Raw genomic sequence first — 24,005 nt, forward strand, 5'->3', positions numbered from 1 at the left:
TGCATCATGAAAGACATTGGGTTTTGAAGACACCCAGTGAGTTAATGGTGTTGTTATTGTTTATTTTATTTTTAAAACCTCCAAGTAAGGAGCAAGCTGTAGTTCCAGGCAGTCAGGGAGGTACTGTACAGTGCTTGCAAGGAGGATGGGAATAGGGACAGCTGGAGTTCCCTTTCACTAGCCCCTGATACCAGCTCCTGACCATCCCGTTTTGCTGACCTTTTTCAGTGTCACTAGTGTGGAGAGTAGGCAAGCCATATTTATCTAGCTGTCCACTGTACATAGATGGTACTATGATGTTTGAGGAAACTGGAAAACAGCCCAAAATGGGGACACACAGTCATAGTCATTTAACTGTTAGCTTTCATTCAGTATAATGGGAAGGTTATCAACAGATAACCTAGAACCTTCCACTACGTACATTAATGGTGGCTTAAACTTTGTGTGTTAGTGTGCTGCGGTAAGAAGGATTAAGTGCTGGCAGTGAAGCTAAGAAAAGATCCTGCTCAGGGTAAGATTATTTTTCATACTCTCAGACGAGACTACGGTGCCAAGGTTTATTCTGCTCAGTAAGTCAAGACATATGTAACATCTTTGGTACTGCCATGCCAAATATATGTTAGTGCAACCCAGTCAGGTGAGGTGGAGCTGAGGTTATTGATGGCATAGATAAGTGTGAAGGTGACTCATTTTATGCGCTAGGCATTTTCTCTTCCCTGTTTCTCGACCCTTCCCAATAACCATCTCATGTAGTATAATAGTCGCAACAGGATGATGGTGGGTTTTTATGATTATGACTGTTTTACAAGAAAGCTTAAATGGCTTGACGAAAGTCGAGCAAAATCATAGCAAAGTAACAGAATATTTTCTTCGTACGAACAGAAACGTTTCATGCGATATAATGAATAATCAGATATCCTAAAAATGCATGTATTTTATAAAAAGTAAAATTACTGTGAATATGTTTTACATTTTAAAGGAAAGTGTGCACCACGTTTGTTGTGTTTTCCACAAGTGACCATGTGGATGTGCGTGAAACGAAGACGACAAATGGCGCCGGCGGACGTGTTCGGGGGCTCGAGTGATGCAGGTAAAATACAACCAATATTTCTGTTTTGCGAGGTCTGTTCTTTATGTTTTTCAATGTGCAGTAACTATATTAACTTGTGATTAAGTAGTTAGCAATGGAAGTGTGAAATGAGTGTTATTTTAGATGGTAACGCTTTGAAATATAGTTAATGGTACCCGGGTAGCTTGAGAAGCACCTAAACATTTCCTCCACTATTTGTTTGCCTTTATCGTAATTGTAGATGAGCTTACAGCAATTTTGATTGTACAACGATGCATGTGCTGAAGAGGGATTCCCTCGTGTGGTGGCGCTGATATAACTGTGGTTTCATTGCCCGGTTATACATACAACCAAAATTTCTCTCCCTCCAAGAAGGATTTTTATTCCTTTGTTGCATCCATGTTTTTTCGTGCTTTTGAAAGTTGCCAGATTTTAACATTTCCATCAGTTTTGAGAGTTTTGTCACAAATGACTTGCCCGTACAGGCGTATGAAGTTAGATACGGAATAAAATCTACAGAATCGATCGAAATACATCACTGGTCAGATACGGAATGAAAAAAAAGTTGATCGAAATACTTTAAAATCCTACCCGAATCGAACTAAACCTGCCCAAGCCAACCTATTATAACCAAACTAAACCTACCCTTGCCCTTACTGGGGTGGGGCACAGCCTCTACCTGGGTATCATTAACCAACCCAAACTTAACCGTGAAAGCTGCTCAAACCCTGAAAAGCATCGTACCTTAGGAAGAAGGTGTAGTGTTGGCCTCTTCAGCCACCTTTGCACAGCTGGGGATGGTAGCAATCGCAGGGTGAAAGTCACGCATTACGACAATAAAATTACATGCGGGACTGACGTTGATACCTGTACCTCCAAAAAAACATTTGCAATGGAAATGCCATAGAGAAGACCTTTCAGATTTGAGGATATTAAACCTTGGAGTACACTGAAATAACCAACGGACATGAGTGCAACAAAGAAAAATTAAACCTCAAGAAGAGAATGGTGGACTGCAGGACTGGTTAATATCAGCCTACAGTTCACTGGGTTCATGTTTCAGATGGGCATGGTGTTGCAACTGCTCTTTACTGTTTACTACAACTACTACTGCAAGTGTGGGAATTTGGAAGATTCATTTGATAGATTGTCATTCTGAAAAGTTTTCCAATTATGTACTGTATATACAGGTATACCCCAGTTTAATGATGCAGTTGGTTAAGTAAAAACATGTAACTAGGCGGGGTGTTGTATATTGGAGTAAATTTAACATGTAAAGTCTAGGGATGCATTTTTGAGCCCTGGGTTTCCCCCCAACCAAGTCCTAAACCCACCCAAATGAGTCCCAGAACAAGTTTCTAGCTCACCCACACCCGCAAATAGCTTTATAACAAGGTAAACTAAGCCTAAAAGCTGTTTATAACTCACCAAAACCCAAAAATAAAGTATGAAAATCATCAAACATAAGTCTGGAAAAAATCAAACTTAGTAAACTGTACCCTAAAATAACAATGTTCACCCCACTCTGACTAAAACACATTAGTCTAAAAACAGTTTATAAATCAACCTAAACACAAAATTTAAGTGTAAAATATCAATATCAGTTTTAAAAAATTAAACCCATCGTTAAACTGGGGTATGGCAATCGTTAGGCAGGGTATGGTATTTCTACCCCCATTGCTAAGCTGTACTGTACTTTCATCACAAATGAACAGTAATGCTGGTATTGTGTATTTGAACTATATGCTGGTGCTTTTTTTTTTTTTTTTTCCTTGCTGCATGCATTAATTTGATGATGTAGGTGGGTGGAGAAGCTTTTATCCCGAGGAAATGATCGCCATAATTTTTCTGAAAAAAAGAAATTCATAAGGTAAATAATGATCAAAAGTTTTATTTTGGGGGTTTAGTTTCTACCATTTGTAGCTTGTTGTACACACTGCACAGTGAGTGATTTCGTGCTAGAGGTTCACGTTGCACATACTGAATCCCTTGGTGAAAGAATGGTGATCCCTTGGTTATTGCACATAATTGGTACGAAGCCTAGTCTGTGATAACAAAATTGCTTGATAACAAAAGCAGAACCTATGGGGTTTATCATAATTAGTACTGAACATCCCACTTGTAAACCCAAATAGCAAGGGGATGGAAAAAGGCAGAATATAGGAGAGAAGTGGAGGTACAATTGGGTAAATAAGATTTGGAGCAGATGGGGGACGTGGACAGTGTGTGCAAAATATTCACAGAAGAAATCTGTGCAGCATGTGAGGTGGTGTGTGGGGTGAAGAGAAGATGAAAGCAGGTGCAAGGAACAGCATGGTGGAATGAAGAGGAGAGACAGGCTGTGGCACAGAAGAGGAAAGCATATATTGAGTGGATGAGAAACGGGCATGGAGGAAGTTGAGAGACAGAAGAGAGAATTATATATAGAGAGGAAGAGAGAGATGAAAAGATTCATAAGAGAGAGTAAGAAGGGAGTGGATGAAGAATTTGGAAGTGGAGGGAATGTAAGATGTTCTGGAAGAGGTAAAGAGAGTTAGACAGAGTGATAAAGAATTTAGTTAGGAAGTGAAAGATAAATATGATAGATTGCTTGTGGAGAAGGGAGAAAAAGTGAGCAGATGGAGAGAACATTTTTAGGAATTGTTGAACATAATGAAAGCAGTGTGAGTATAAGTGGCCCAGTTTGTGGCAGTACCACATTTCACAGTGTTAACATTTATTTAGGGTGCTATATCAGGTGCTTAATATAAGGAGAAATTATATACTGTTGACAAAGAGTGGTCATCATTTATTGGAAGGTCAGGCTGTTATGAGTTTATTGTCATTGTAAAATATATTGATGTGAATAATATCATAAAGCTTTTTTTTTTATTTATTTATTTTTTTTTTTTTTTCCAATGTAAGGAAGAAGGAACCAAAGGCCTGGAGCCCACAAACAATATAACAAACTTGATGCCTTAGAAACTGTCACCATAAATCTCCAGTCTTAAATGCACTGTGTCCAAGCATCTCAAAATGAATGGATCCTGAACTTGGCTCTATATTATCTTGCTTTTATTTTTTTATGGATGAAACAATCTTGTGGGGTTCTAGCCTTTAGTTCTTTCTTGCATAAAAAAAAAAATACATCAGCCCAATCAGATATTGTATCCAAATATGCATTGTCCATGGTCTCATAGTCCTTCTCATGTTGTATACAAATACTTGATTTAGCTAGTCTGTAGTGTGAACTGTGATGATAAAATTTTATAAATACAGTTGAAAAAAAAAAAGATGGACGACAACCAGTCATTGGCTTATGGTCGGGGCCCGTAACCGTAACTACAGTGAAATATCATGTGCTTTTCACAACACAGTCATTTTTATATAGAGGATGTATAGGTAGGGAAGAAAAATTGAGGTGTTATGTTGGTAGAGGAGGAAGAGGGAAGTGTAGGGTTGGGCAGTTGAGGAAGAGGGATGTCTAGTGTTGTGTAGAGGAGGAAGAGGGATGTTGCTGAGGCACTTCATTTAGTGTTGTAGGTTTTGAATGGCTGTAGTGGGTAGGTGACGAGTATGTACAGGATTAAGGAGTAATAGGGGGGGAAAAATGAATTAAAAGTAGGACAAAATTAAACACTAACACAGTTCCATTCACAGATTGTTTGGATGGAGGTAGCTTTTTAATTAATTTGGGGCAATGGTCAAGCAAGGGTTCTAGGACAGTTTCTTTGGTGATTTGAATGGCCATAATGCATCTGTTTTCCTCTGACAAAATGGAGTCAGTCTGGAGGGTCAGTTTAACTAATAACCAAGGAGACTTATTCCTGTCTCATAACTAAGGTTCAGTAAGTTTCATGGGATTTGGTCCAGTTCTGTCAGATAAAAATGAACTAACTTATTGTGAAGAGGTGCATAATGAGGCTGAGGGGAGGAGGCAGCCTCATAAGACTGTGTGGAGTTCTTGTTGGGGTGTGGCGGGTGTATACGATGTTTACGGGCTTGTGTTATTCTTGATTGAAAGTCCCTTGGTTGCCCTGCATGTGTGTGTTTAGCCACAAGGGATCTTTTGCATCAGTAACGCAGGCTGGTATTACATTGATGTTGGTGTGGAACGGGAAAGTCATGCAGTAGATAATTATGAAGTAGAGTACAGAAAAATATGTGAGGTAGAGTCAGGATTCCAGGGGCTTGAATGGTCAGTGAGTGAGCATCTGGCCATTTTACTGGACATGGCTTCATTATATCAGTGCTACCACATGAAAGTGTCTCCCCAGCACCACATTTTTGTAACAGTTGGATGCAAAAGGTGAGAAGTGGGGTAAGGTTGTGAGAGGCAGACTAAAAATGACCTGGGATGAGATCATAGGAGTGTGACTTCAGGGATAAGGAACTGATTAGGGAGGCTGTCAGAGATCGAGCAGCACGTAGAGCCGCTATTAGGTGACCAAGGCTGATGTATGCATATTGGAGCCTTTGTAAACAATATGATACGAACAGTATGAAAATACCAAACTGCTTCTACTTTACAGGCACATCATGTACTCTAAATGCAGCACCTTAGTTTGTTTGTGCATAGGATTGAAATACCCTGTATTGAAACATTGTCCTGAGAGCTAATGGCACATTTTCCACACCATTACAATCTGAATATATATAAAATTGTGAGTTTTGTTTGTGTATAATGCCAGCAGAAAGTAATTCCTCATTTATGAACTGATAAATATTCCTGTAAATTGTTGATTGGTGAACATTGCTTTAAGTTAGGGTTAGGTCCCAGCAAGAGGGACTCTTTCTCAAGTATTTAAGGGTCATATTCAAGACAACAAGTAAGTATCAAGATATATATTAACATTAAATTTAAATTGCTAACATTTTTAGATTAGTTAGTCTTGATCCTTCACAGCACAGTTGTGAGATAAATTAAGAATTATATTTTGTAAACACTGTCTTTTGACTGGTAGTTATCTGGGAGACATGTTGTGTGCTGGAGGTGGGGTAGGAGTGAGGAGTGGTAGGAAGATGGTCAGGGAGCTGTTGCCTTTCCTGACATTGAGAGGGCTCTCCCTCAGTGCTAAGGGATCTTTGTATGTGGCTTGTGTTAGGAGTGTAATGCTGTATGGTTGTGAGACCTGGGCAGTAAAGGAAGAGGATATTCACAGGCTTATATGTACAGAAATGGCAGTGATTAGGTGGATGTGCAGTGCGTCCTCAAGTGCAAGACTGGTGGGGACTAGGTTTCTGGCGGAAGAGTTGAGAGGTAGGATGGGACTAGAGTGTGTTGGTGTTGTGATGAGAGGTAGATTGAGATGGTTTGGGCATGTGGAGAGGATGGGGGATGATAATTGGGTTCAGAAAGTGAGAAGTGTTAATGTTGGGTGTAGGGTAGTGAGAGGTAGACTGAAAGACCTGGGACGAAGTAATTGAGTGTGACCTCAGGGTTTAGGGACAAAATAAGGAAGCTGCCAGTGGTCGAGCAGCATGGAGAGCGGCCATTAGGTGACCAAGGCTGATGCATGCAAGCATGTTGAAGCCTTCAAAAATGAAAATGATTAATAAAGAAACTGTACTTAGTGAAGTGTCTTAAATGAGGAATTACTGATAGGGGTTCCACAGTTTTAATCATTTATTATATTACTATAACAAGCAATTTCATAAGCTTAAACTAATAATACCGCTTGTCGGCATTATTTTACAAATCTGGACAGATATGGGTGTTAATCTCTGTGTGTTTTAGTATTTCATGTTTATTGTTATCCAGTATATTGTATTAGGCTCCTTCCCTCCTTCCACTCCCTCTTCACGTCCTCCTCTTTCTTCCCCTTCTTCTTCTTCTTCCTTCCACCTCCTCACCTTACCATGCATCCAACTTCCCTACCACCACTACCCTGCAATGCACCCCACCACCACCACCCAGTAACCCACCCTACTACCACCACCCTGCAAACTACTCTACCACCACCACCCAGCAACCCACCCTACTACCACCACCACCACCATCCTGCAACCCACACTACCACCTCTGCCCTCAAACCCACCCCACCACCACCCAGCAACCTACCCTACCACCAGCACCACCACCCTGCAACCAACCCTTCCACCACCACCCTACCACCACCACCACCACCACCACCACCCTGCAACCCACCCTACCACCACCACCACCCTGCAACCCACCCTACTACCACCACCACCCTGCAACCCACCCTACAACCCACCCTACTACCACCACCACCCTGCAACCCACCCTACCACCACCACCAATGTGCAACCCATCCTACCACCACCACCACCCTGCAACCCACCCTACCACCACCACCAACGTGCAACCCATCCTACCACCACCACCACCACCCTGCAACCCACCCTACCACCACCACCACCCTGCAACCCACCCTACCACCACCACCACCACCCTACTACCACCACCACCCTGCAACCCACTCTACCACCACAACCACCACCACCCTGCAACCCACCCTACCACCACCATCACCCGCAACCCATCCTACCACCACCACCCTGCAACTCATCCTACCACCACCACATTGCAACCCACCCTACACCACCACCACCCTGCAACCCACCCTACCACCACCCCATCACCTTCAACACACCCTACCACCACCACCACCACCCTGCAACCCACCCTACCACTACCCTCACCCTGCAACCCACTCTACCACCACTGCCACCACCACCCTGCAGCCCACCCTACCACCACCACCACCCTGCAACCCACTCTACCACCACCACCACCCTGCAGCCCACCCTACCACCACCACCACCCTGCAACCCACCCTACCACCACCACCACCCTGCAACCCACCCCACCACCACCACCACCCTGCAACCCACCCTACCACCACCACCACCACCCTGCAACCCATCTTACCACCACCACCCTGCAACCCATCTTACCACCACCACCCTGCAACCCACCCTACCACCACCACCACCACCAACCTGCAACCCATCTTACCACCACCACCACCACCACCCTGCAACCCACCCTACCACCACTGCCACCACCACCCTGCAACCCATCTTACCACCACCACCACCACCACCCTGCAACCCATCTTACCACCACCACCCTGCAACCCACCCTACCACCACCACCACCACCCTGCAACCCACCCTACCACCACCACCACCCTGCAAATACCACCACCACCCTGCAACCCACCCTACCACTACCCTCACCCTGCAACCCACCCCACCACTACCCTCACCTCGCAACCCACCCTACCACTACCCTCACCCTGCAACCCACCCTACCACTACCCTCACCCTGCAACCCACCCTACCACTACCCTCACCCTGCAACCCACCCTACCACTACCACCACCACCCTGCAACCCACCCTACCACTACCACCACCACCCTGCAACCCACCCTACCACCACCACCATCACTCTGCAACCCACCCTACCACCACCACCACATTGCAACCCACCCTACCACCACCACCTCACTGCAACCCACCCTATCACCACCGCCACCTCACTGCAACCCACCCTACCACCACCACCACCCTGCAACCCACCCTACCACCACCACCACCACACTGCAACCCACCCTACTACCACCACCACCCTGCAACCCACCCTACCACCACCACCACCACACTGCAACCCACCCTACCACCACCACCACCACCACCACACTGCAACCCACCCTACCACCACCACCACCACACTGCAACCCACCCTACCACCACCACCACCACACTGCAACCCACCCTACCACCACCACCACCACCACACTGCAACCCACCCTACCACCACCACCACCACCACACTGCAACCCACCCTACCACCACCACCACCACCACCACACTGCAACCCACCCTACCACCACCACCACCACCACCACACTGCAACCCACCCTACCACCACCACCACCACCACCACACTGCAACCCACCCTACCACCACCACCACCACCACCACACTGCAACCCACCCTACCACCACCACCACCACCACACTGCAACCCACCCTACCACCACCACCACCACCACCACACTGCAACCCACCCTACCACCACCACCACCACCACACTGCAACCCACCCTACCACCACCACCACCACCACACTGCAACCCACCCAACCACCACCACCACCCCCGCCACACTGCAACCCACCCTACCACCACCACCACCGCCGCCACCCTGCAACCCACCCTACCACCATCACCACAACCTTGCAACCCACCCTACCACCACTACCACCCTGCAACCCATCCTACCACCATCCTACAACCCACTTACCACCACCACCCTGCAGTCCACCCTACCACAACCACCACTACCCTGCAACCAACCCTACCACCACCACCCTATCATTCCTCTCTTGCCCTTTTCCCTTCCTAATCTTCTGTGCTGTCTTGCCCCATGCTGCCTTGTTCCTTACCCTATACTCTGCCCTGCCCTGCCCAGCCCTTCATTGCATCCGTGCCTTGAACCCCGGCCCTACCTTCCATCCTTGCCTTGCACCCTTCTAATACACAGCCATACCCTTCCCTGCACCCTCACTGTGCCACGTCTTGCTGTTCCTGCCCTACTCTCTTGTTCCTACCATCCCTTGTAAGTCGTGCTGTTCCTGACCTGCCTTCCATGCTTTGCTGGTGTCTTCTTCTCTCCCTTGCCTTGCCCTTTATGTAATTTTTGTTTTATATTCTAATATTTCTTAGCTTGTATAAATATCATACTGCAAGTAAAATTGTATCTTTACTGAATATACGTCAATTCTTAGCTTTTGTATGTTGTAAGTCCTGTTTCGTGTTTTCTGAATGCTGATATTTTTCTAAGTCCATAAGTCCTGTTGCTGATATTTTACTAAGACCATAAGTTGTCAGTATTGTTCAGTTGTTTCATATGTTCTGAGGTATCTTCTCCAAGTCCCAAGTCGTCATCTCTGTCCATCCGCAATCAGCATTTATGTGTGTATATATGGTACAGTGCTCTCTCCTTTGTACCATTCATATGTATGTCTAATGGTATTGTATTTTCTGATATTTTGAAAGTCCACATTTGCATATCTATGTACCAAAAAAAGGTAAATAGTAAAAGATGTTGTAGTAAGAGACAATGTGTTTATTTCTACAGTACAGTATATATACACAAGAGTCAGGAAGTTGAAAAAATAAACTATCTCGATAAATGGGCCAGAGAAATACGGACTGGTAACCCAAGCTGTGAGGGTTGCCAGTCCATATTTTCATGGCCCATTTATCGAGATAGGTTCGGCGCCCTTCCCCAAGATGCTTCCAAGAGTGTGCCCTGCTCATCACTTTGTTATATACCATGACTTGTATTGCTCCTGCCCAGCTAAAGCCAAGCAGAGCTATACAAGTAAATATGGCATACAACAAAGGATGAGAAGGGCTTTGTTAACATGCACTGCTAAACACATTATGCAGTGTGTGTATTAATGCATGTTAAAGATAAATACAAAATATTTTCGTACACAAAAAATGCACCCTACTCAACTGACATATGCCACCGTTTCAGTACCAACTACTTTACCATTTAAAAACTGGGCAATGCAAAAATATTAGTCAAAATGGCATACTTCAGACAATAGGGCCAATTTACCCCTTCAGTAGGAGGATGTTTTATTCCTGCTGACAGCACTATTTTATTGAGCCTAAGGGGATGACATTGAGGGGGACGGGCAGGGCTGGGTATTGCAAGGGGGTGACATGCTAGAGGAGTGGGGCAGGGCAAGAATAGCAGGACATGGCATGTATGGCAGGGCATGGCTACATATACCAAGGGGGTGACTTCATACTGGAGGCGTAAGGCAGGGCAAGAATAGAAGGCCATGGCTGGGTATAGCAAGGGTGCAGCGTAGGCCACAGCCAGGAGAGGATAGGGATGGCACAAGAAATCCTTCCTAAGCTAAATAAAATAGTCTGGTAGCAGCAAGAATAAACCAATAAAAATCATCCAGAAAATAGCAACAATAAACAGAAAACATCAAGGCACTGAAGGGGTTCAAACATACTAACATGCAATGGTTGTGATGCATATTCAATATCCATTAACAAACACATTCCACTGAGCATGACAATTTTATTCTCCACTAACTAAGGCCCATTTTTCAATGTTTTCCAGCTGTGACACATACCCTGAGACATAGATAAGCAAAGCTATGGCTCAAAATCCTATTCACAGTATGTTTGTGACTAGCATCATGTTTGAAGATTCTACAGTTAAAACTCAATTCAGACTGGAAAGGTTAAAATTTTAGGCCAAGTTAAAGTCAGAGTATAATTTCAGCAAACAAATAAATTTTGAAAATATGTCAGGACTAACTGCCTAGCCCCGGGCTCCTACGCTCCTTATGGGGCAATGTAGGATTGGATGATGGATAGATGGATGTAACTCATGGCCATATTACTGCAACTGAGAATGTGAAGGTGTCAACAAGCTATTTCTACCTATACCCAGACTCCTTAATCCTGTAAGGGTACAAACTGCCTCCCTGTCCCCTACCATACTGCTGTCCTCCCCCCCAACTTAAACCCCCGTCTCTCATATACCTCTCCACTCAATCCCTCCATCTCATCCTCAGTCACCCCCCCACCCTTGCTTCAACTCAAATACACTCTACTTAGTTTCCTACTCTCCATCCCCCTCAAATCACAATCCTCTCGTATAACTCTTTACACCACCCCTCCACCTCACACACACATACTCTCCTAGTTGGTTCTTTGACTCCCCATCCTCTCCACTTCAACCTCGGTATCCCAATTAAAATTTTTGGAGGAAATGGCAACAGGATGACCTTTTTATAATTTCTGACTAGACTAAGATGTGGAATGCTGACATATCTGACTATAACATTGTCCATAAATAAAACCTTCACTTCAGTGTTCAAAATACAGCCACAAGTTATATACAAGAAGTAACATTTCTCGCCTTAAGACTTCACAAGGGGGACAGGGTTGCTTTATGCTCTTATGAACAGTCTCCAACAGTTTACATCCCTTATTTTCTTGATCATATAATAAACCGAGATGGGCTGATATTTAGTCACTCATGCTCTGGTGGAAGTAAGCAACCAATAAAATACAAATTCACAAACTCTGAGTCAGATGTTCCCACCCTATCCAGCCATTTCATATCCATACAACTTGTCTTACAGTTGAATGTTGTGGCTACTATTATTTAGGCAAAGTTGTTCCCAAAAAGATTTAAATAAAAAGGAAAACATTACAAACATTAATAACACAATGACTTGATACTAGTTGGTGGATAAGGTTGTAGTCAGAGGAAATCAAAACAGACATAAAAATCAAAACAGACATGCTGCATCACTACCAATATATCAAAGTTTCATTGACTGCACCAGGAGCACGAATTTCCCTTATGCTGCAGATCCTGGGTTGTAGGTGTTGTATTTTGACAGATTCACAAAAATACTTCACCAATCAGAAAAACAACTGATTTAAGATTGTGAAAAGCAACATTAATGCTTCCAGAAACCGGAAATTCTACAATTGCCATTTCAAAAACAAGTTTTCTTTCACTTTTAAATCTTAAGGCAAAAAACAATGGACTCTAGATAAATATTATTCAAAAACATATAAATAAACTGACAATAGATAGATAGATTTACTGAAATGAACATCTTATAGTTGGCAAATGTAATTAATGTGGGATAATGAGGGAGCCAATAAACTTAATCTATGAGTGAAGAACCGCTAAAAGCAAAGGGTCTGACTGACTGAATGGGCTGCTCCAAGAGATGCTCCCACATCAACAAACATGCAGCATGCACATACAGTTGTCCTCGTTTAGTCACGCTTATGGCCTGAAGTATATACAGTCTTCCCTTCCATACAACAGGTATTAAATTATTTGTACCCCAATTAATAAGCTTTATAGGTGAAGTTTTTTCCCCTTAAAAAAACACTAGTCATATCAATCGTCCGATCTGCTGTTGTCAACCGAGATGAGAGGGAATAGGGATCAATCAGGTCTGAAAACATGCTATACAGATTTCCCTTGTTACTGACAGTGTTTACATTCCAAGATGCCATTGATACACAAATCCTATTGATACAGTTTTTCTGACAGACTCCTTTATAATCACTATATATATATGAGGTAATAATTTGGGTTGGGACTTGAATGGTCATGTAGGTAAAACAGCTCAAAGATATGAAGGGGTACATGAGGGATGTGGAGGAGAATGAATACTTGAATTTGGGGAGGCAATGAACATGACTGTGTGCAACAAACATTTCAGGAAGAGACAGTAGGCTGAAAACATAAGTCGGGGGGGAAATAGCCAAATTAACTTTCATGGTCAGGAGGGCTGATAGGTGGTTGGTGACGAATGTTAGTTATAAGGAACTAAGAGTTTGTGCAGCAACACAAAACACATGACATGGTGCTTAGAGAGCAGGTGGTGAAGAAGAGAACCTACAGTATGCACCCAGGAAGAAAATATGGATATCGAAAAAACAAGCAGTAATCGATGCCTTCTAAAGCATGATGGGTAGAACTGTGGGCCAACAGGGAGCTGCTGACACAAGTGTTAATGAATAGTACAGAGCTCTCATGAATGACCTCTTGAAAGTTTCTCACTCAGTGTGTCAATGGACATGGGGTCCTTCAAAGACCTATGGTAACATGATGGTGGGATGTGGATGTAGAAGCTGCAGTTAACAGAGAAAAACTTTTCTGGAATTGGAAAAGGGGTGGCAACAGAAGTACCTGTCTGCTGAACATATGGCTACAAAGGAGGTATACAGGGCAAAATCCGAGTCTCGGACTTACAGGACAACCTGCACATTACTGAAAAGATAAATTCTCGTCTGGTATTTAAGGTGGCAAATCAGATGAAGGGGGAAAAACTGATATCATAGGGAAGCACTGTGTGAAGAATGATGAAAGGTTGTGGTGGACATTAAGAACATTTAAGATGCCTGAGGAGTGAGCATCATAACCAGCTGCTGAATGAGAAGTTTGACTGGTACATGGAAGGTTTGGAGCAAGTGAATCCAGTGTCTGGCCCTTGGCCTTTCAATGATGCTGCTACTGAGCACAGCAATAGGTAGGATGGAGTCAGGGAAGACAGCTGGTGTCTGGGTTCACTGCCGAGATGCTGAATGCCTCAGGATATACAGGAGGGGGTTTACTTACTGATCTGAAAAAATATGATTATGGGTGTGTTGTTCTAAATGACTGGATGAAGCATGACAGTAAATGTGTATAAAGGGAAGGGTGATGCCCTGCAAAGAGGAAACCTGATAATGAAGGTAAGAGAGAGAGTTCTAGAAGGTACAATGAGGGAAAAGAGTGAATATTGAGGAGATGCAGTTTAGGCTTATGCCACACAAAGGGACAACTGATGCCATACTCACTGTCCACGGCTTCAGGAAAATGTGTAGGAAAGAAAAGGGGTCTGTAACTTGTTTTTGTTTTGGAGAAGCCCTTTGACAAGAGTTCCTGGGAAGGTGGTGAAGTGGGCAATGAGAAAGCTTGGGATCACAGTGACTGGTTAGTGATTATGGTTCATGTAAGTGGGTGTTCGAACCCTGGTGAGAGTGAATGGAGATTTCTGTGAATGCTGGCGAGCACCAGGGGTTACTCTTGAACCACTTCTTATTGTGGTGCTCGAAGCTCTCGCATGTCACTTAAATTTACAGTGAGATGGTTAAATGGAACACAGTTGAACGCATGTGACATCTGCTAGGTAACAAAAGAGACAGCCTGGCACCACCAGTGTGTATAACAACAAACATTTCACTTCCCACAGAAGAAGCTACAAGCACTTACAATATCTGGCTATTTATAAAAAGTGTGACTGAGATTTAAAACTGTGATATGGAAATGGGCTGTGCCTAAAACAGGTAAACAGCTGTGTATGTTTATGTAAACATTATGTTCTTCCACAGATTCAGCTACAGACACTACTTTGTTATTTGTTAAAAATGAGAAGCACAGACAGAAATGGGTAGAGCTGAAAGTAGGTGACTGGAATATCGGGAAGATATTGCCAGTGCCTGCCTTTGATATAAATATGCCCTGCTGAATGGGGGAGGGGAGGGTGTCAAAGCCGTCAACAAAATCGCATCAACAACTAGGGAGTACTGTAACAATATAACTTATATGCACTGGAGAGGGTTGCTGTCATGAGTCTCCTTAGTTACTAGTCATACACCTCCTTATCCTCCCAAAGGATTTTGATATTCTACAGAAGGGCAACTTCAGCCTGCAGACCACCATGTTCGTGCTCAGGTAAGCCTGGGGACAAATTCCCAGGGGAAAAAGAGTAAATAAATGAGGACTTTCTATATACACAACTATAGTTTTTTCACTGTAACTTCCCACAGCACTTCTTCATGACTAGCACAAACAAGGACTTTCTGTACATAAAACTATAATTCTTTCACCTTAACTTGGCCTAGATTTATCCCTTTGCAGCTTCCTTCTCTTACCTCAGAAACAACACATCAATGGCTCAAAATCCTTTCCAGAGCACTTCCTTGTGATTAGCATCACTATAATGTACTGTTTCAGCAACGAATTCAAGAGCAAAAGATGATAGTTTCAGGCCAAGTTAAAGTAAACAGAGAAATGCAGTTTTAACACATTACCAATCTTCTTGGAACATGAGAAATTTTCCTATACAGCTGGGACGATCTTGCTATATCTTGATACGATCTTCAACCATCCTGTTAGACATCAACTCACGTACTGTGAATATAGGAAAAAATATTAACTGCCTTGTTTTCACCTGATGGAACTGAACCACTCCCATTACTGAAATACAAGCTGTGGTTGCTGAGTCACCAGGTACCCCAACCCAACCCACCAGAGTTCTACGCAGGCATTGGAAATCCTTGCGTATGGAGTGTGGGTGCTGCTGTGTTTTCTCCACTGCAGTACATGTGTATCCTATCTGTGTCAAAGCTGATGCAAACTAAGTGGTGCAGTAAAGAATGAAATAAACATGGTGGACGTGATGAAAATGATCATTTCCAGGGATATGGTTGTTGGCCTTACCAATTTAACTGCTATACACCTACTGTAGATAGTTCGACTTAGCAAAGAGTTTTTCACAAAATTCTTTAAAATTTACTTTCTGAAGTTATGTGAGTAAAGACTGCAATGCGCTCTGCCTCTTAAACCTTTTGAGGCAAGTTCTTCAACTCACATATTAGGAAACGCCAGTCACATGATAGGATTCTTACAAGTTAATGTATTCTACACTCCACTAGGCCTATCAACTGTTATTTCAACAAACTGGTATCTAAATGATTAAGTATAACATTTTAAGGTACTCATCACAGCTTCCTCCCCCATGACAAATGTGGTGATGGTATTTGTGGAAGTCTACCACCAGATGGCATAACCTGGGGAAAAAGGTGACCTCTCCCCTCCAACTGCCCTGAAGTACAAACATGCTTCAGACATCATTAACTATTACACTACAACGACAGTGCTACCTCAAGACTACTAAAATATTATGCTGAAAGTTGTAACTGAAGGCTATATCTAATGCATTCAGCTCAAGAAGTCTGTCAGTTAAAATTCTTGCAGTACAGGTATGTATCTATCCCCTAAAAGGAGGATGGTGGACTGCAGCAAACTCAGCCCACGGTCCACCATGTACACGTTCAGATGGCCGTGCAGCCACAAATGAGTTAAGGCTCATCTACATAACTAATCTGCTTCAATGTAAAATAACCACACCGAAATCTGCACAGTAACCAATGCACTTCTCTAACTGTTGCAAACTTAGTGAATTATCTAGTAATAATACCCACTAATTTTCCACACCAATCTCTTCACACTAATGGAAGGGGCATGAAGCAAGGACAGAAAACACACGAGGGAGTACTTCTATCTAGACCACCTCAGCCTCTACCCTCCTAGGGATGGCCAGAGTAACTAAAACTGTACTTTCATTTCAATTTCTCAACTTCTGAGAAAAATTCCTTTACCACCAGAAATTCTTAATGCCAAGCTAAACTGGTTTGTTATTCAACTGATGGAAGTGGGTCATTTACACAACTTTAGTATCAACAAACTGCAATTAGCTTTATAAGTTTTGATGTAGGAATGAGTTTCTTTGGTTACTATAGCATTTCTTTTCACTAGACAGAACTAACACATCAATAAATTGAGGTTGCATGAATATGAGACTGACTAGAAGTGTGTGTGAGTGAAGCGTGAAGTGGAAGGGCAGGCCAAGCATAAGATGGAGGGATGGAATACTATATATAAGAGGGGGAGGGGGTGAGCTGAAGGAAAGTCAGCCAATGGAAGAGGACCAACCCTTGGGGATTAAACTGTCTGGCAACAGATGAAATTCAGTTAGTCTTAGTAAGCAGGAATCAGTGGCCTCGGTCAGTTCATTCTTCCATAATAATGACAAATAGTTTACAATGCTTAATGAAGTTATCAGGTTAGAACAAATACACTACAGTACTCTTCTTATCTGAACAGTTCTGTTGCTCTCTGCCAAGCAATCGATACCCCTCTGCCACTGGAGTCATCCAGGGAGTCTCCCATCACTCTTCTTAAATGCGACTACTTGGCTCTCCTCTTTGGAACCAGGCTATCGATACTCCGTTCACATCCACATAATCCCAGGGCCATTGCAGGAACACCACTGCAACGATTGTAGAAATGCAGTAGTAATTATTTACATTAACAGTACATACATGTAATAAACATAAAGTAGATAACATTAATTCTTAATTGTTTTTGTCTCCTGCAGCCCATTTCATATCCTGTGCCAGAACAAGATACTGCTAAGGCTAGTTATTCTTTCCAAATCGCTTCTTCCATGACAAGCATTACATTCTGGCATTGATCTCAATATCAAAGACAATGAGATGACTAAATTTAGGCCATGATCAATCAAAAGACAATGGCAAAATAATCGTGTTGAGCTTTGTTATGGATGAGTTATCATGATCGGGAGTTGTCACTTTCAGACCAAATAAAAGTTATAGGAGTAAAGCATTATATTCTAGTGATACACTATCCTTACACCTCCATACTGGCTACACAGGGCATTTTTAGGCAAGCTGAAAGGATATGGCTGCTTGGTTTGAAAGAAAGGCAGTTTTTTTCAAGTCCTTCCACCTTAGAGTAGCCTGAGAGAGAGAGAGAGAGAGAGAGTGTGTGTGTGTGTGTGTGTGTGTGTGTGTGTGTGTGTGTGTGTGTGCGCGCATAGTTTAATTCATGTAGGTCAATGTCACAGAGACAATACAACAACTATACATTCCACAGCACTTCATGACTAGCATATGTTAGTCTTGTTACAGCTCAATAATAAGAATGGAGAGGGCAATTTTAGACACGGTTGAGCAAAACAGGTGTAATGCCACTTAGATTATGCTCCATCAGGGTTAATGGATTAGCAAACATTTTCTCCCCTTGCTTCCAGGATTCCAGAGGCCTGAATGGGAGTGAGACTCATTCAACCAGGCAAACTTTGCATAGTATCTCATTCTTTCTCTGGATCTCTAGACACTACCACTCCCTACCTTGGAGTGAGAAAGGTTTGGACAATGATGGATGGTTATGACTCCAGTTACATTAGCTACATATTCTTGCTCCTATACTTGGAAGATGTGGTTGCAAGGACTTTTACGAGCATAATGAGTTAGGAACAAGTCCTTGGTCACTATACTGCTTTTACTCTAATGGCCTAAAACTGCCTTCTTTACCTTGAATACTAAGCTGTAATATCAGAGTAATCCTGGGCTGTGGATGTCAGATGAGAAACTCACTATTCCAAATGATCTTTAGTATTTAAATATGAGCTGATATCCCTAACTGTTCCAGAGAAGCCCCAGCTAAGCTAAATAAAATATGAAAGTAGCAAGCATTAAAAAAACAGCAACAGCATACTCACCAGTCAAATGCCGCCTCCAATACGTTGAGGTTCCGCTAGTAGCCTAATGGTAGTGGCAGTTTCTATAGCTGTGGTGATGGTAGCAGCCCTTGATTGCAAAACGTCTTGATCCTAAAAGGGGTCCACACACAAATTCGTCAGTGTTGTTTACCATCATGCTGCTCCCACCTCACAATCCTGCAACAAAGAAAATACTCATAAGCCACCTCACTAAAAAATTAAAAATACATCAACCATAAAATATCCATAAACATACTGCAAGCCAAAACTCTACACACAAAACCTAAGTGTCACACCAACCCCAAACTTCATACACACACACATGATAATGCTATATAAGTGCACATCAGGAAAGGAGAAAATAGACATAAATGATTACTTAACATATGGAGAAGCTTCAGCAAGAGGACACTGCAAAAAACTGCATAAGAAAAGAGGTGATAAAGACGGAAGGAAATTCAGTTTCCCAAACAGAGCAATTGATCAATGGAATGCACTACCGAATGAAATAGTGTGTGCCAAAACAATTCACAAACTTAAGGATATGTACGATAAATATGGTTTAAGACACGGGACAGTACGAGCTTGACTCATTCCTGTAAAGATACAATTAGGTAAGAAACACACACACACAACCACCTCAAACTCCACACAGCCCTTCAGCTATTACAGTTTCAATCATCAGAGTAAGCTTTAGAAATACCCAGAAGTTTTTACAATACAAACCAAGATTAACAGCAGCATCCACCTACTTAGAGGGAGGACAAAGGAAACAGCTTACCAGTGAGTGCAAACATCCTTCACTGGTCACTCTCCAGGCCAGACTGACCCTGTTTGACAGATTTTTCAACCCCCTCCCCCCCACCCCTCCTGCTTGTTTCCTCCCCCCCTCCACTAACATCCCAGTTTCCACCCCCCCCCTCTCTCTTTTTCTTCCTTTTCCTCCATTTCCTTTCCTTCTCTTCCCCTCCTTGTCCTTCCACCTCTAGCCTTCTTCCTTTCTTCCATCCCTCCTCCTCCCTGAAAAGCAGACTCCCCCCCCCCTTGTTCTTCCATTGTATCTTTATGGAATATTCGATATTCTAGGGCATTCTCTCTCTCTCTCTCTCTCTCTCACACACACACACACACACACACAAATTCCACTTCTCTCTCTCTCTAACTGCTCTATGAATATGCAAATGAAATGGTTATACAGATGAATGGATAAATAAACAGATGGATGGGTAGGTTGCTGAACTGGCTGTGAATCCAGTAGATCGACAGATAGATACAAACAAGATTACCTTAAGAAGATGATGATGATGATTAACCCAATATTAATGGTTACATCCAGACAAAATTACCACCACCACTATTACTACATGTACCACCATTATCACCAACTACCACTACCATCACCATCACCACCATTATCACCAACTACCACCACCACTTTCTACCATCCAGTACCATCATTATTTATACCATCTACCACCAGTACCACCCAGCACCATACTGGGGGTTTCATACTGAAGTGTGAGTACGGTAACTCTTCCTGCCAAACAGTTTACCAAAAACTCCTTCACTCCTGATTTAACCCCTAGCTGCCGGCTGACGTGTATAGCTGTCACAATTTTGGGTGCGGAGCAACGCCGGCTGACGTGTACAGCTGCAAGCGTCTTCCCGCCACCCCTTGAACTTTAACGTATACTTACTCATTGGTGGGACCACCTGGACATGTGGGGATACTTTCATTTGAAAGAGTTGGTGATTTTTGTGTATATTTATTTTCTTTCCTCTAGCTGTTATAGTTTGACAGATATTAGGGTTTGAAGTAAGGCTATTTTTTCTGTCACAGATATCCCCCGTTGGGAGGTGAGTGCAACACTGGAAAACCCCTGCGTGTAGAGGTTAATTATTAAGCGCTGGGGAAGGTTCTCTCTCTCTCTCTCTGTCTCCCTCTCACACACACACGACATTTGTTATGGAGCTCAGTCTATCTACCCCTTCCTAGGTGCAGAGGAGGGGGTTATTGCCTGTCTCTGTATTTGTTCGGATTCACGTTCAAAATGATGAGGTGACCCATACAACATAAAGACGATGTCCACTGCAGAGTAAGACAGCTTAATGAGAACGGCCGGGATGGATGGTAAACGAATGGTGACAAGATGAGAAGACACGGAAACTGAAAGATTTGAAATGGAGGCTAACAAATAATAATGCTTTGGTCAAAATACTAACAATGCGAATTAAGAAGTTGGAATCTGGCATGGACGTGCAAAGAGAAGATGGAGGAATAAAAAAAATTAAAAAAACGCGTGTGAAGTAACAAACGCCTTAAGAAAAGTCAACAAAACTGCCAAAAAATAAGTAAATTAAAATGAAGATTAAAAATTGGGGGAAATGCCATGTGAAAGTGAAAATAAAGCCGAGAATATAAATACAGCATTGGAGGAGGCACAGAGGACACATGCAAGGTGGACTGTCGAGGGTTGCTGAGAGATAACTGAATTGTGAGGGAACGGCAGAGGGAAGAGAAAAAAATTTAGTGGGGAAAGAAGAACTCGAAAATCATGCGGTTAAAATTTTACCAAACAAGGAGAGAAGTGATGCAGCAGAGATGAACAGATGTGTGCTTATCTCTGGCGATTTTGAAAAAGAAAAGAAATCAAGACAAGCCTGGAAAGGAGAGATGAACAGCGTCAATGAAATACTTAGCATGATAAATGTGGAGGAAGGGCAACGGGAAAGTGAAGGAAAGATTAAGCGTATCAAGGAGGCTGCACTATGAAGTGAGTTATAAGAACATAATACAGTACACCCTCTCCATACCAGATCAATCCAATCAAGTCGATAATCCAGTAAGTCCAATGGTTACCCCAAGAAATGGGATATCAAGTACAAAATGTAAAATAAATGAGTAAAATAACAAACCGGTATTCTAAACTAAAAATGAAAACTGAACCCATTTAACACTAGCTTGGCCCATAATTTCAAACTCTTGTCATAGCACTTCATGACCAGTCCAAGCAGGTGGGGGAAAATCCACCGTCAGTGTTGGTAACTGTGTTTTTAATTCCCTCAAGCATGACAAGCAATCCAACAGTCCTGTGTCAAACGCCCCATTTAACAGACAGAATACGTTAAATGGGGAGGAGGGGGGTAACATCCACTGGGCCCAGAGTTCAGTAGGTCTAAGTGATTTTTCTGTGTGTGGTGGTTTGTCTGGAGGCCCTCAAAGTGTTTATTAAATTCAACATCTGGTCTAGCGAGGGTCTGCTGTAATAAGAATTCATTTAATATGATAAGAAAAATAAGCTAAAGATAATGAAACAAGTAAAAACAAAAAATGATCACTTGATCAATGACTAACTTATTTTAGATATGAAAATCAGAAACTAGTGTGTGAAGGGGAAGGAGTAAAAGGGAGACCATAAGAAGAAGTGACTGTAAAAGTAGCCAGGGAAATGATTAAGAGGACTGAACCACAAAATATAATAATCATGCATAGTAATGGGCATGGGCTGATGGCTAAGAAAATAAAATTGGGATATTACATAATATAAAGGAAGCCAGAAGGTTTAGGTCTGACTGAAACCAATTAAGCAGTGATATTGATACACACATGCTGGGTTGGATTACAAAGTGTGGTGGAAGACAGAGAGGGAAAATTTGGTGTGATGATTATGACTGGTAAGAAATTAAAAATGAAATGGATAAATTATGGATGAAGTAAACTTGAGATACTGAGTGGAACTAACAGAACATGGACGAAAGTTAAATATGGCTGTGGTGTACGGTATACGTCTTCACAGATCAAGGCATGGATAAGAGATGGATATGAGTAGTCAGTGAAGGAATTTGTAAATGTGCTAAAGATATTGACTGCATGGAGAAAGAGACTAGTACTAATGGGAGATTTTAACTGCAAAGAGGTTGACTGGGAAGGAAATGATGCAGGAAGTAATGAAGAATCCTGGGATAACAGACTGATAAACATCGTAATGGAGAATATGTCAACACGGTTAGTTAAAGAATACGTGAGAAACAGTGGGGATGATGTACCTTCCAGACTAGACCTGAAAGAAGGAAATACTAAACAGAATATATAGCACCACTGTCCCCTGGGAAAGTGACTACTTGGCTATTGAGATGGAGGTGCTAGGCAAAGGCACAGGAGAAAAAGCATATTGATAGAACAGATATACAACACTCAAGGGAGGACAGATTTCTATTTCCTAAGGCACCACTTTGGGGAGTGAAATAGGGAGGGCAAAACAAATCCATGAGGAATACAAAATCTTTATGGTAGCGCGGTGTGACAATTGGGTAACCGTGTTCCAAATTTTTCTGGAAAAAATAAATAAAGGTGTAAGGAGGCGCTTGGGTTACTAATAGGGCACGGAACACATGATATGATGATACAGCAAAAGAACTTGGAGTAATAAAAAGGCAAGAAACAAACATGTAAAAATAAGCAGAAATCAGGAACGAGCCATACTGTATCATTTATAAAGACTCCAACATGCACAAACATCAGCCTTGGTCACCTAATGTCAGCTCTCCACGCTGCTCAATCTCTGGCAGCTTCCCTAGTCACCCCCTAAACTAAGGTCACACTATATGACCTTGTCCCAGGTTCTTCTCAGTCTGCCTTTTGCAACCCTACCCCAAAACATTCACATCTATCACCTTCTGCACCCAACTGCCATCCTCCACTCTCACAACATGCTCAAACCATTTCAATCTACCCCTCCTCATCCTAGCACCATTAACAGTACCATACGGTAATACAACTAACAAGTAATAATTAACCCCTATGCGCCGGCTGATGTGTATAGCCGTCATGATTTTGGGCGCGGAGCAATGCTGGTTGACGTGAATAGCCGCGTCTTCCCACCACCCTTTGAACGTAACTTATCCTTACTCATTGACAGGACCATCTGGAGACATGGGGACACTTTCGGTTTCATTTGAAAGAGGAAGAGTTGGTGAGTCTTATGTATCAATAATTTCTTCTCTAGCTTTATAGTTTGGCAGATATTAGGGTTTGAAATAAGGTTTTTTATTTTTCCATCACAGA

General features: G+C 42.7%; 1 protein-coding gene across 1 annotated transcript in view; it reads left to right on the forward strand.

Moving 5' to 3' along the window:
- Positions 1–1,050: 1,050 nt before the first annotated feature.
- The window catches only part of LOC145402175 (uncharacterized), a 148,347-nt gene continuing 125,392 nt past the window's right edge, over positions 1,051–24,005 (forward strand). Inside the window, exons 1-4 of the mRNA XM_080274292.1 lie at positions 1,051–1,090; positions 14,964–15,034; positions 15,248–15,306; positions 15,865–15,961. Of these exons, the coding sequence (XP_080130418.1) occupies positions 1,051–1,090; positions 14,964–15,034; positions 15,248–15,306; positions 15,865–15,961 (267 nt within the window). The remainder of the gene's footprint in view (positions 1,091–14,963; positions 15,035–15,247; positions 15,307–15,864; positions 15,962–24,005) is intronic.

The sequence above is a fragment of the Coenobita brevimanus genome, chromosome 57, assembly GCF_032717465.1.
Source record: "Coenobita brevimanus isolate Jiangsu-jjx chromosome 57, ASM3271746v2, whole genome shotgun sequence".
Lineage (NCBI taxonomy): Eukaryota > Metazoa > Arthropoda > Malacostraca > Decapoda > Coenobitidae > Coenobita > Coenobita brevimanus.